The sequence below is a fragment of the Limanda limanda genome, chromosome 8, assembly GCF_963576545.1.
Source record: "Limanda limanda chromosome 8, fLimLim1.1, whole genome shotgun sequence".
Taxonomy (NCBI): Eukaryota; Metazoa; Chordata; class Actinopteri; order Pleuronectiformes; family Pleuronectidae; genus Limanda; species Limanda limanda.
In genome coordinates, this window is record NC_083643.1 from 2,960,544 (window position 1) to 2,974,947 (window position 14,404).

The 14,404-nt window shown below is 42.9% G+C and overlaps 1 protein-coding gene across 1 annotated transcript in view; it reads left to right on the forward strand.

Annotated features, from left to right (window-relative positions):
- Nucleotides 1-13,569, forward strand: part of mical2b (microtubule associated monooxygenase, calponin and LIM domain containing 2b) — a 33,527-nt gene extending 19,958 nt beyond the window's left edge. Inside the window, exons 25-36 of the mRNA XM_061076426.1 lie at nt 3,404-3,547; nt 4,384-4,437; nt 5,019-5,131; nt 5,222-5,428; nt 6,290-6,465; nt 8,063-8,445; nt 9,754-9,833; nt 9,926-10,015; nt 10,103-10,196; nt 12,062-12,170; nt 12,260-12,333; nt 12,416-13,569. Coding sequence (XP_060932409.1) covers nt 3,404-3,547; nt 4,384-4,437; nt 5,019-5,131; nt 5,222-5,428; nt 6,290-6,465; nt 8,063-8,445; nt 9,754-9,833; nt 9,926-10,015; nt 10,103-10,196; nt 12,062-12,170; nt 12,260-12,333; nt 12,416-12,648 — 1,757 coding nt within the window. The 3' untranslated portion in view covers nt 12,649-13,569. The remainder of the gene's footprint in view (nt 1-3,403; nt 3,548-4,383; nt 4,438-5,018; nt 5,132-5,221; nt 5,429-6,289; nt 6,466-8,062; nt 8,446-9,753; nt 9,834-9,925; nt 10,016-10,102; nt 10,197-12,061; nt 12,171-12,259; nt 12,334-12,415) is intronic.
- Nucleotides 13,570-14,404: the final 835 nt, after the last annotated feature.

Consider the following 14,404-nt stretch of genomic DNA (forward strand, 5'->3'; position numbering starts at 1 on the left):
GAGTCCGCACAGTAGTGACTCTGTGATCCACTGCTCTTGTCTGAGCAACCTATCAGATGCTTCCTGTACAATCTGTTACCATAGTAACCTGGAACACGCCCACTGACTCTAACCTCAGAAACCTTCTGTGTTGGTTTCATGAACTAAACTACACCACAGAGACGTGCAGCGGAAACACCAAAACAGTAGTTTTTACTATTATTATTATTATTACTTTAAAAATGATTACAAAGTAAATGTTGCATTCCTCCTCTTCACTTTAATAGTTCTGTTTGTCACAGGAGGAACCACATTTACTTTTTTGCAACAGAAAAGCACTTTTATTTGCAGTTGGTTGGAAAATCAATGAATTTTGTGCCTTTTTATGATAAAAGTATTTTTGGTCTTGATGAGGATCTGTACAAACCAAACACCTTATCTTTAATCATTCCAGGCTTTTTTAGCACTTATCTTAAAAGACCAAAACATTAAAGACTGAATATTTTATTGACTCGGTGAAGATTTTTCACTTTGTTGTTGTTTTTTTTTATCCTTTATTTTGTTGTTTTCTGTGTTGTTAATGATTCCTGGTCAGTTTCATTGTGTTGTTGTGAGGATCCACTCTGAAGATGCACTGACTATTGAATGAACTTCAGTTCTTCGTCCTGGTATTTTCATCACTCGCTTTATTCCTCCGCTCCTCCCACATTTCATCCATTTGCTTCTTTTCCCGAAATTCATTTTCCTCCTTTTCTTTTTTGTTCACTTCATTTTGTTCAGTCTGTTTTGAGTTTCCGATGCTGCACCCTCTGATTGGCTGCTTCCTGCCAGCGGGGGGAAGCTGATGATTGGCCGGCTTCAGTCATAAGAGACCTTGTTGTGTTGCTTTTGCATTGGCTGCTTTTGTAGCTCCGCCCCCCTTCCGCTCTTCTTCCTAACCCAGATTAACCAATCGCAAACCAGCATGAATCCCGAGTGTGGCATGCGATAAATGTAGCATGATGACACGTTAAATAGAGTAAGAATTTAAATATCACAGTAAACAAGTAGCGTTAGATTCAATCCGAAGCTTTTTCCACTTATGGTTCTCACGTTTCCTTAAAATCAAGGATTTGACCAGAAGTGATCAACAATTTTTATTGTTTTTAACTTATTCTATGAAAAGACCAAAACTAAAAACTCACTGATCTGGTCCTCAACTATTTTCCGGCCGCTTCTACTGACGATATAAATCTTTAGTCACGTGAACAGTCGAACCATCCGTCAGTCAGTTCAACACTTTAATCCAGAATTAAGGATCTCAAAATGGATTAGATGAGTTAATCCTATAGAATTTATTTATTTTAAATATTTGGCGCCCCCTAAATTCACCTACATATGCAGATAAAAGAACATTAGTCCAGAGTTAACTCCACTAACCTGTGCTGTGCTTCCTCCATCCTCCTCCCTAACCCCAAACATCTGCACCCCCCCGAATGCCCCCTGTCGCCCCCCCCCAGCAGCAGCCTCCGCTCTCCTCAGGCCTGTAGACAGTAACGTGTGTGTCCACGTGTCTGTGGTGTGTCTGTGGTTCCGTCTGTTTCAGAAGGACGCCCCCCCACACCTGAACCCCTCTCCAGGTCTCTCTCTTGCTCCTCCTAGACTTTGCTCAGGAGGGTCCGCACCCCCCCATAGCCAACTTGTTGCACACTGCCAGATCCATGGTGTTGGCTGTTTGTTTTCTATCTGGAAAATTACTGTAAAGTTGCTTAATTTATGATATTTATAAGCTGTAAATACATTGAGAAAATAAATCGATTTTGATTTCATAAATAATTTGCTTCGTCCTTTGTTGCAGATTAACTGGATTAGGATATTTTACTGATTCTAAGAAACGGAACCGATTGATTTGAAGTTAACCATGCTATTTATATGTTAAGCGTCACAGAATTTCATGATCTTCTAACAAAATGATTAACAACTTCATCATTAAAGAGCCGAATCCTGTCCCCACCTCCTGCGTTGATCTAACGTCACTCGAACGCATCATCGTCCCAAATCACAGCTCGTTAATCACAGCTCGTTAATCACAGCTCGTTAATCACAGCTCGTTAATCACCGCTCGTTAACTCCACAAATAACATCAGTGCTTTGCAACATCTGAACAGAAGCTCAGCGCGTTTGTTCAGCTTCGTCAAACGGCTTTTTAAAAAACAATCCAACTGTTAAATGTAGCTGCAAAAGGAAGAACAACAACAACAGACTCGATGCAAAAAGCTTATAATCAAACTTTGTTCAGTTAAAATCGATATTTAAATCAACTGAGTTTCTCAGTCGCCCTGAACAGAAGTGAAGTGAACTTCCTCCTGTCGGCTTCTTCATGGGCTGCTGGGTCTTCTCTGTCCTCTCCTGTGGTGACGTCTTATTGGTGCCAGGTTTTTAAACTCTTCTCTTTCCTCAGTCATCGCTCCAACACTTGGTTTCAGCTCCTGTTTCTTTAGAGGTTCAGTGTGTAAGATTCAGGTGAAAAGGATCTATCAGCAGAAATTAAATATAAAATAATCCTTGTGATGTTTCCACTTGTGTGTTTCATCCAAATTGTACAAAGAGTTGTTTTCTTTACCCTAGAATGAGTCGTTTGTATATAAATACTTTATATTTACATCAGGAGCAGATCCTCTCTACGGAGGCAGCCATGTTTTTTACAGAAGGCCAGACTGGACAAACTAAACCTTTATTGAGTTTTTATGTCGACTGAAGGTTTCCACAGTTTTACCTTTCAGGACTTTGGTCTTTTTAACTTTGCAGAACTTTCACATACACGACTAGAAGCAGCTCTTCCTTTAATCTCACTTTAATCTGTGACCTGATCTGTTACTTGTCATAGATTGAATGGATTATTATGGAAAAGGCTGCAAAGAAAGTGAAAAATAAAAATATCCTGGACAATTTGCGGAGTTAAAAACCTAAATAACAAAGTAGAGGAAAGAAACACTGACAAAGCATCACGTGTCTCCTTTAACGATATTGACCAAGAAGTAAGAACATCCCAGTAAAAGAGTCTCGTTACTGGAACTTCTGGTTATTTAAGTTTGTCTCAAGACATTGGAGGATGTTGTTGGAAGATGCTTTTCTGTGAGTACTCTACTATGAGCATGTCATTTATTTTATCAGTGCTTGTGCTGTTAAAAGATCTTAACACTTCATTGTGTAGAATGAGTAAACTGTAATGTTTTTATTGTGTGTAAATACATTTTATTGTTTGAGGAGTAAATTAGAACGTGTGTATTTCTGGTTCCTGCCACTCTTGCTACACTGGTTTTTTTTATCATTAGTTGTAATGAAATGCATAAAAAGAGAAGCATGCATGTGATTATTACGATGTTAAATTAGCTTAGCATGAATTTAACACCAGTGAATATCTAAATATTGTTATTATTTGCAGGTGCAGCTGCCGGTTTTCACTCGGAGCAGTTTGATAAATCTCAGAAACGAGTTCCTGACGACACGGAGACGGGCGTCGAGGCGCTGGAAACCGACGCCGACGCCGCGGCGCCTCCGGGAAGAGGTCACGACGCTGCAGCCAAAGGTCAGTGACGCTCCTACACTGAGGCCTGGGGTTCATGTTTCAAAACCCACAAAAGAATATGAGGGAAAATATGAATCTCTGGTCGTTAGATACCAAGAATGTGACTCTGTTGTTTTTCCTCAAAGCTTTTAACAAACACACTGTTCTGCACTAATGAGTTTCAGCTTCTGTTATTACTGGAGAACATGATATTCCCTGAGGGAGAATCTTAAACTGGCTGAACTGTAACCAGTGACCGACTTCATTGTGTGTGTGTGTGTGTGCGCCTGTGTGTGTGTGCGTGTGTGTTTGTGTTGGTTCCTCTCCCCCCTCCCCTGGTTGTGTCTGGGAAATCAGGGTGTGGTTTATAAACTGTAGCTTCTCTCCTGCTCTCAGTTTATGTCTCAGTTTTCCTTCACTAAACTTTCGACACAAACACAAACACACAGACACAGACGCACACAAACACAAACCGATACACATTTCTGTACGTGCGATAACTTAGCTTTTACTGGTGTGTTTCATCTTGTCTTCATTACTGATCTTATAAAATATAATGTGATTTTTTTTTTTTAATTATACATGTATTTTTTGGGTCTATTCTTCAACTTGTGTGACAATAGACGATAGATCTTTGAGGGCGATGCAGATACAGATATTAGGCAGTAAAAGATTTCTCTTAATTATTGATCGGCCGATATATAGATAAATAAATATGACAATGATTCATAATATGTCATTTTTAAACCCTTGTCACAGAGAAGTGTAAGTGATGTTTGATATTTTACAGTTTAATCATAACCTCTTGTTAAATGTTGAATACATTTTGATATGATATTCAAACCTTCCTGTGTCTTATTTAGGTTCAAACACCAAACAGAACAATCGATGGAGGAAGAAGATCAGAGCGAGTGAGTAACTTCTGCTTTTATCTTCTGGCGCCTAGTGTTTGATCTCCACTAACAACACATAGATATTTGTAGTTTGATTCTCCAAAGATAATTTACAGCCAAATGATCTGAGGCCAAAAGTCAATTTGAGTCTTTATTGATTTATTTCTGCAGCTTCAGCTCCAAAGTCCACATATATAATATATACATATGTTCTCTATAAACTGTACATACAGTGCAAATGTATGTATTAGGTTTTAAATACTATAATTATTAGTGTTAAGGTATCTAAGATGCCTCAGGAGTAGGGTACAGCTGTGATGCTACATCTCAACCACTAGAGGTCAGTGTTGTTGTCTTTTGAACACTTCAGGTCACTGAGGTTTCATCTGTGCAGCTGTGAATAAAACATCTGTCTTGGTCTTACACAAAGACAAAGACTCAGAGTCAATACTTAGTCTTTATCTTTTTTGTCTATTCTCTCCTGGTCTGTAGTCAACTGATCCAGTATTTGTTGTATTTTATTTTGAACGTTTGTTGAACGTCTGTTGTGCGTGTGTGTGTCTGTGTGTGTGTGTGTGTGTGTGTCTGTGTGTGTGCAGCCTTCCCGCTGATCTTCATCAAGCGCTTCCACAGAAGTCAACCTCCGGACAAAGAAGCACCAGAGACTGTACCTGAAGACTTTGAGGAGATCACAGCAGCAGAAATACAAACTGTACGTTGAGTTATTAACAGCTTTTCTTTATTATTGATTATAATACATATTCTGACTTGAATTTGACTCTTTCTGTTTCCACCCTCTCAGAACCGTGGTGGCAGTTTGAAGACTTCGGAGCCGCAGACTCGTCCGGACGGAAGCGAGAAGAGAGAAGAAGCAGCTTCAACAACAGTTTCACCTCCAAAGACTCGATTGAAGATTTCCGTGGCCGACAAAGAGAAGCTGCTGAACTGGGACGTCGGGTTCACGCCTGAAGAAACCGACGCCACAGCTCCACAGCAGCAGGACGTCCAGGTGAAGCCTCCACGTGTTTATTAGCTTGTTTTTAAGAGATGAACGAAACCTGGACAGATTGTGAAGTCTGAAGTTTCCGGAAACTTTCCACGGGAATTAATTTTGGGAATTTTGAAAAAAATAAACGCAAATTAAACGCTGAGCAATAAAAACATCATTCAAAACTCTATTTTAAAGATGTATGGAACGTTGAGTTTCAAGCCTCCACTGTGCATTCTTCCATCACATGCACAGATAACTCCCAGCATCCTTCACACTACAGCAGGGCTAGTGAGGATGGATTGTTCATCTGTTCATCTAGTTTCCATTCATTTATCCATCAATTGTAAAATATGTTTACAGACGATTCCAATTGTTTGGAACTATTTATATCTCTGGCATTGCATTAGTGTTTTTTTACAAACTTTTTTCTCATCTTATTCTACAGAACAATGCCACGTGCACTATCTCATGTGTGGAGACATTTCACCCCATCCAATGTAGAAGGAAAGGCTGTGTACATTTGCAAATACTGTGCAAAGACCTATGTTAAGAATGACACAACGATGCAGAAGCATATAGTCAAGTGCCCAAAGTTTCCTCAGGGCTCAAATCAGCCTATGACAAAAACAAAATGTTTATATTTATGTCTGTATATGACAAGGTAAATACAGTTAGAATAAATTACCCACAACATTTCCAGTTTATTCCCGTTAATTCCCGTATATTCCCGTTAATTCCCGTTAATTCCCGTATATTCCCGTTAATTCCCATGGAAAGTTTCCCACTTTGAATATTCCCGGAATTTTGCAACCCTAGATGTCACACAGATACAATTAATTAACTCCACTGCACTTCTTCTGCCCTGTGATGTTTCATCAGGTGACTTCAGAGACGGGAGCAGATCAGCTTCACTCAGACTCGAACCAGGACCTGGACGGAGACTCCTCCCAGAGCCAGAGCTCCTCCCACTCCACCTTCCAGCTCATAGCCAGTGCCTTCAGGAGGAGGTTCAGTGGGACCAACCCCCCCGACAGCTCCAGCACCGCAGTCCCAATGTACGTGTGAAATACTTCATCAGTCTAAAACAGCTCTTTTGATATTTTAATCTGGTTATTATTTGACATATATATATATTATATTTACATTTTCACTTTAATATGCACAATACTCATATACTTCTTATTGCCAGACACCCTCCTCCAACCACTGATCATTTGAACATTTGTACATTTGCATTACTGTTACTTTTTTACTACTGTATTACCCCGCCTATAGTGTATTCATATTTATATATATTTATATTTTTATCCTGCTCATAGTGTATTCATCGTCCTTATATCTTACAATTCCTGTTAATACTGTAATATTCCATGTATATGTCTTACTGTACAGATCTTATTTATTTACATTTTCACTTTAATACATGGAAGGAAGGAGAGAGGGATGGAGGAGACGAAGGATATGCACCTTCCATCCTTTGCCTCCTCCATCCTTCTCTCCTTCCTTCCATCCCTCTCTCCTTCCATCCCTCTCTCCTTCTTTCCTTTCTTCGTCTCCTCAATCCCTCTCTCCTCCTTCCATCGTCTCCTCCCTCCATCCCTCTCTCCTCTCTTTCATCCTTTATCTCCTTCCATCCCTCTCTCCTTCCTTCCATCCTTCATCTCCTCCATCCTTCTCTCCTTCCTTCCATCCTTCGCCTCCTCCCTCCATCCCTCTCTCCGTTCTTCCTTCCATCTCTCTCTCCTTCCTTCCATCCTTCGTCTCCTCTTTCCATCCCTCTCACCTTCCTTCCTTCCTTCCATCCTTCGTCTCCTTCCTTCCATCCCTCTCACCTTCCTTCAATCCTTCGTCTCCTCCTTCCATCCCTCTCACCTTCCTTCCATCCTTCATCTCCTCCCGCCATCCCTCTCTCCTTCCTTCCATCCTTCGCCTCCTCCCTCCATCCCTCTCACCTTCCTTCAATCCTTCGTCTCCTCCTTCCATCCCTCTCACCTTCCTTCCATCCTTCATCTCCTCCCGCCATCCCTCTCTCCTTCCTTCCATCCTTCGCCTCCTCCCTCCATCCCTCTCTCCTTCCTTCCATCCTTCGTCTCCTCCCTCCATCCTTCTCTCCTTCCTTCCATCCCTCGTCTCCTCCTTCCATCCCTCTCTCCTTCCTTCCATCCTTCGCCTCCTCCCTCCACCCCTCTCTCCTTCCTTCCATCCCTCTCTCCTTCCTTCCATCCTTCGTCTCCTCCTTCCATCCCTCTCTCCTTCCTTCCATCCTTCGCCTCCTTCCTCCATCTCACCTTCCTTCCATCCCTCTCTCCTTCCTTCCATCTCTCTCTCCTTCCTTCCATCCTTCGTCTCCTCCTTCCATCCTTCTCTCCTTCCTTCCATCCTTCGCCTCCTCCCTCTATCCCTCTCTTCTTCCTTCGTCTCCTCCATCCCTCTCTCCTTCCTTACATATATATTTCTACTGTACAGATCTTATTTATTTACATTTTCACTTTAATATGCTCAATACTCTGCACTTTTACAGCCTTTTTTGTACTTCTGGTTAGACGCTAAACTGCATTTCGTTGTACTTGTACTTGTACTTGTACTTGTAGTACTTGTACTGTGCAATGACAATAAAGTTCAATCTAATCTAATTTGTCTTTTCTTCACCAGGAGACCCAAACGAAATGGGGCCCACAAGCACAGGCCCCTGTCGGAGGGAGCGTTCAGTTTTGGCTCCCTCTTCAGTTCCATGAAGGAGGAGGAGGAGGAGGAGCAGGAGGAGGAGGAGAAGCCTGAAGCCCGGGTGGGGTCTCTAGGGGCCGACCCATGGGGGGCCGGGCAGGACCTGCCCTCTCTGCTGCAGCAGGTGTCCCTGAGGGGCCGCAGCGAGTCGGGAGGCGGGTTCTCTGACGACATGGGCTCGCTCCCCCGGAGGAGGCTGGACCTGTTCTCCTCCCTCCGGCTGAGGAAGAAGGAGGTGAAGGAGGTGGATGGGAAGGAGCAGGAGGTGCAGAAGGAGATCAGGACCATTCTCACCAACCTCAGAAACAAAGGTCAGCGCATCGCCTCCTCCCTCCATCCCTCTCTCCTTTCTTCCATTCTTCGTCTCCTCCTTGCATCCCTCTCTCCTTCCTTCCATCCTTCGTCTCCTCCATCTCTCTCTCCTTCCTTCCATCCTTCGTCTCCTCCCTCCATGCCTCCCTCCTTCCTTCCATCCCTCTCTCCTTTCTTCCATCCTTCGTCTCCTCCATCTCTCTCTCCCTCCTTCCATCCCTTGTCTCCTCCCTCCATCCCTCTCTCCTTTCTTCCATCCTTCGTCTCCTCCCTCCATCCCTCTCTCCTTCCTTCCATCCTTCGTCTCCTCCCACCATCCCTCTCTCCTTCCTTCCATCCTTCGTCTCCTCCCTCCATCTCTCTCTCCTTCCTTCCATCCTTCGTCTCCTCCATCCTTCTCTCCTTCCTTCCATCCTTCGTCTTCTCCCTCTATCCTTCTCTCCTTCCTTCCATCCTTCGTCTTCTCCCTCTATCCTTCTCTCTTTCCTTCCATCCTTCGTCTCCTCCTTCCATCCCCCTCTCCTTCCTTCCATCCTTCGCCTCCTCCATCCTTCTCTCCTTCCTTCCATCCTTCGCCTCCTCCCTCCATCCCTCTCTCCTTCCTTCCATCCCTCTCACCTTCCTTCCATCCTTCGTCTCCTCCCTCCATCCTTCTCTCCTTCCTTCCATCCTTCGTCTCCTCCATCCATCCCTTTCTCCTTCCTTCCATCCTTCGTCTCCTCCTTCCATCCCTCTCTCCTTTCTTCCATCCTTCGTCTCCTCCCTCCATCCCTTTCACCTTCCTTCCATCCTTCGTCTCCTCCATCCTTCTCTCCTTCCTTACATCCCTCTCTCCTTCTTTCCCTCCTTCGTCTCCTCCATCCCTCCCTCCTCCCTCCATCCCTCTCACCTTCCTTCCATCCTTCGTCTCCTCCCTCCATCCCTTTCACCTTCCTTCCATCCTTCGTCTCCTCCATCCTTCTCTCCTTCCTTCCATCCCTTTCTCCTTCTTTCCCTCCTTCGTCTCCTCCATCCCTCCCTCCTCCCTCCATCCCTCTCTCCTTCCTTTCATCCTTCGTCTCCTTCCCTCCATCCCTCTCTCCTTCCTTTCATCCTTCGTCTCCTTCCCTCCATCCCTCTCTCCTCCCCTCCCAAAAACCTCAGAAACAAAGGTCAGCGCAGATTCCATACACTGGAAATATGTTTTAATACTCTGAATTGTTGTGATTCATTTATGTCGTTATTCACAAGATCTGTTGTTTTATAGTTTCATCATCAAATGTTTAAAACTGTCTTCTCTGACTTTATTATAATTCTTTTTACTTTAGCCTCCAGTCGACAGAATCTGGACGCTCCTTCCTCCAGTGAAGATGAGAATGAAAACCTGCCGCTCCGTCAGAAGTTTCAGGTACCGATCATTTGTTTTCTGCTCTAAGACGACAGTTTATTAACTGTATTTATTTATATTTGCACGTCTTCTGAAACGTCTTCCTGTCTCAGCTGTGTCCAGAGAGACAGAGGAGGAAGCAGGAGAAGATCGTGGCTCAGCAGACGAAACGGGAACAGCTGAAGAGACTTCACAGAGCTCAGGCACGTTTCTTTCTAATTCAAATATAACTTTATAGCTGTGTATAGATTAATCTCATTGTGTGATATAATGTGATTTTATTGTTGCAGGTGATTCAAAGACAACTGGAGGAGGTGGGAGAGAAACAGAAAGACGTGGAGGAGAGAGGAGTCACGATAGAGAAGATCATCAGAGGAGAAACTGGTACAAACAAAACATCCTCACACAGATCAAAGATCTATCTACACAGAATACTTAAGAAAATAGAATCTGAGGTTTTGAGAACAAAGATGAAATATATCAACAATCATTTCCTCCTCCACTAACAGGACAAAGTCTGTGTGGTTCTTTCTTACTTAAGTTCTGATACTGATGATCATGTGAAGTTGATGAGAAAAAATATAAGTATTTGGTTATTTAATAAAACAAAATTTTAACTTAAGATGCTCCATATTCCTCATTTTAACACAGGAGACTTCATTCTCATGATATTATGACTTTATTTTTGTACAGATATGATTTTAATGTCCCTCCAGGTTTCAGCTCTTAACACAGCTTCACGTTCTACTGCTTCCTTTTATTATCCAGGCAGAATAATGGATTAGCAGCCTCAGAAAAACATTACATTTCATTATAAACCCTTTAATATATTCAGTAAAACATAGAAATGTTAATAGTATCAAAGTTTCTGGTTGAAACCTGAAAAACATTACATGGTTTTCACAACTTTCTCTCGTAAACATCTTTTCTTGTAATATTGTGACTTCTCAGCCTCTAACACAGAACAAAGATCTCTGAAAAACAGAGTAAAACAGAGATTTTGAGAATAAAGATGAAATATTACAACAACCATTTCCTCCTCCAATAAAAGAGACAAAGTCTGAGTTGTACTTTCTTCACAATAGACTCAGTTTCTTACACAATATTTTGAAAGTTCTGATACTGACGATCATGTGAAGCTGATGAGACAAAATATAAGTATTTAGTTATTTAATAAAACTAAATTTTAACTTAAGATACTCCATATTCCTCATTTTAACACAGGAGACTTCCTTCTCTTAATATCATGATTTTATTTTTGTACAAATATGATTTTAATGTCTCTCCAGGTTTCAGCTCTTAACACAGCTTCACTTTCAACTGCTTCCTTTCAGCCTCCTGGCAGAATTATGGATTAGCAGCCTCAGAAAAACATTACATTTCCTTATAACCACTTTAATATATTCAATAAAAGGTGAAAATCTCAATAATAAACAAGTTTCTGGTTGAAACCTGAAAAACACTCTCGTTATATCACAACTTTCTCTCGTAAACATCTTTTCACATAATGACTTTAACACGAACGAGACATTTCAGATCATGTCCCAGTTTCACCTGAACGCCTCGTCTCAATCTTTAAAACGTCTCCGTGCTTTTCAGCTGTGAAACGCTCGTTCTTCTTCTGCTCTTTAATTCCTGCGCCTGCACTTCTCAGGCCATTCAGACAGAAGCGTTGCATTGTGGTTAAAAGCCTCCACACAGTTAATGGCTCCGCTCACAATAGACTCTGACACTTTGTAGAGGCTTCGTCTTTTCTTTCTCTGTTTCTACAGTACAGAGCTTTTGTTTGTGCTCCAGGAAAGAGAGTGTGTGTGTGTGTGTGTGTGTGTGTGTGTGTGTGTGTGTGTGTGTGTGTGTGTGTGTGTGTGTGTGTGTGTGTGTGTGTGTGTGTGTGTGTGTGTGTGTGTGTGTGTGTGTGTGTGTGTGTGTGTGTGTGTGTGTGTGTGTGTGTGTGTGTGTCTCTGTGTGTGTGTCTCTGTGTGTCTCTGTGTGTGTGACTTGTTATTTGTAATATGGATAATTGACTTCAAACTGAAATATGTCGTTCTTTCTTCTCTGTCCTTCACTTTCAACCCTGCTGCATTAATTCATCTCTCCCTCTCCCTCCATCCCTCTCTCCTTCCTTCCATCCTTCGTCCCCTCCCTCCATCCCTCTCTCCTTCCCTCCATCCCTCTCTCCTCCCTCTATCCCTCTCTCCTTCCTTCCTTCCATACCTCTCTCATCCCTCTCTCCTCTCCTCCCCTCTCAGACTCCTCCCAGTCAGACGACGGTGATGAGGCCCGGTTCTATCAGTCCTGGTTCAAACTGGTTCTGGAGAAGAACCGGTTGGCTCGCTACGAGTCTGAACTCATGATCTTGTAAGTCGCAGCATCAGATCACACACACACGACTCCTCTTCCTCCCCAGCAGAGGACACTCACTTTTCTCCTCCTCCTCCTCCTCTTAGTGCCCAGGAGCTGGAGCTGGAGGACACACAGAGCCGCCTGCAGCAGGACCTGCGATGCAGAATGTCCGTCGAAGGTAAATAAGAAACTCGCACATCAACAAACTCACTGATAATCAGATATAATTGTCGGTTAACTTCCTCCTCCTCTTCCTCCAGACACGACGAAGAGCGCCTCCCAACTGCGGGAGGAGCAGGAGATGCTGTCGGCCATCATGAGGACGGTGGAGAAGCGGGACATGTTGGTGTCGGTGCTGGAGCAGCAGAGGCTGAAGGAGAAGGCCGAGGACCGAGACCTGGAGAGCGTGGTGCTGTCCAAGGGCCGCGAGCTCCACTGGGCCCCCGGGGACGAGAGCTGGGGGGGGCCGGAGAGGCACGAGTGTGAGGGTTGAGCAGGACGGACGCTACCAACTGCTTTTAAAGAAACTGCATTTTAACAATATTAATGTTGTGAGGATGAACGCAGACTCTAAAGCTGATTTCAGACTCGGGTCCAGAAAGTTTCTCACGTGAAGCAGCAGCAGCAGGTGGTCGGGTCCGACTCGTTCACAGCAACAGGACCATGTGGGGACCGTTCAGAGAGGGGGCGGAGCCTGTAGAGCAACAGGGGCGGAGCCTGTAGAGCAGCAGGAGGTCTCCTCGCTCGTCCTGAAGCTCAAAGTATTTGTCACTGTGCGAATTGTTTTAAGTTTGTGTCATAAAAACAGAGATGTGCGTTATTTTAGTCACTGTTGGGCACTTTGTGTGAGTGCAAGACTTCTTGTGCGTGTTTTAATATTTGTTTCACTTTGTGCTTGAACACTGTCAAATAATATTTAATGGTATTTACACTAATGAACACGGGGGAAACGTTATCCTATCTGCAGATGTGTGTGTGAGAGAGAGAGAGAGTGTGTGTGAGAGTGAGTGTGTGAGTGTTGTAGCTTCTCACTGGACAGAAAAATGCTGCTGCTTGTCACAGCTAAGTCTGTGATGTCACAGCTCAGACTGTGATGTCACAGCTCAGACTGTGATGTCACAGCTCAAACTGTGATGTCACGGCCCGGAGCTGCTGGTCAGAGACGTGACGTGAACATTCTTCTCATTCAGAGGAGATTCTCCTGAACCTGCTGTCGTTGAAGCTGCTGCGTGAGACGAAGACGAAGATGAGGCTCGTCTTCCTCCTGAAGAGACGAATAACGTGTTTACATGAATCTTAATATTTGAATAAGGAGCAAACACTTTCTCCTTTAAATGTTTGATCATGATGTGAATTAACACTAAATTAATTAAGTTATGTTTTCATGTGATGTGTCCGTGCATTTCGGTTTTATGCTGCTCCAAATCTTTTTAAAAATAATCTTTAATAAAATTATTAAAAATGTTTGATAATTGTCTTTTTTTCACTGAGACTGGATCTTTTTCTCTTATAGAATTTTATCATTTATTATTTTATTAGATATTGATCATATTCACCAACATGCTCTCAAGAATTAGATAATTTAAATAATTATAAATAGATACATTTGAGAATAAATAAAAAAGTAGTAGAAAATACACTGTTGATATATATTGTTTTTATGGATTATTTTATTGTACATTTATTAGTCAACACATTTTATTCTACTTCTCACCAATCAAAAAAATCCACTTTGATAATTCACGTATCAAAATAAAACAAGATACGTTTTAATGTGTTTTATCTCAATGTGTCAGGAGCATTTATCTGTTTAAAATATAAACTGTATAAAACAATATAGACAAAAATGACAGATTACCTAAAGTGAAGCCAAAGCGTGTTGATCGCCATCTAGTGGCTGGCTGTGGTATTGGTAAAAAACAAAAAAATCTATGTTAGTCTACCATGTCCCATAGAAAAAATGTATATAAATATTTTTTAATCAAATAATGTTCGTGCTCTCTGATGAATGATGCATGTTTATTTTTCAATAAAAGTGTTTAAAAGAGAAGGGCGCCCTCTTGTTGTGGAGTCTGGGCTCTGTCTGGGACCCCTCAGCTCCTCATCTCCTCCCCGGTGTTTGGCCCCTCTCTCCCAGCCTCCTCCTCCCCGGTCCCCCTGCTCCTCCTCCCCGGTGTTTGGCCCCTCTCTCCCGGCCTGCTCCTCACCTCCTCCCCGGTGTTGGGCCCCACTCTCCCGGCCTCCTCCTC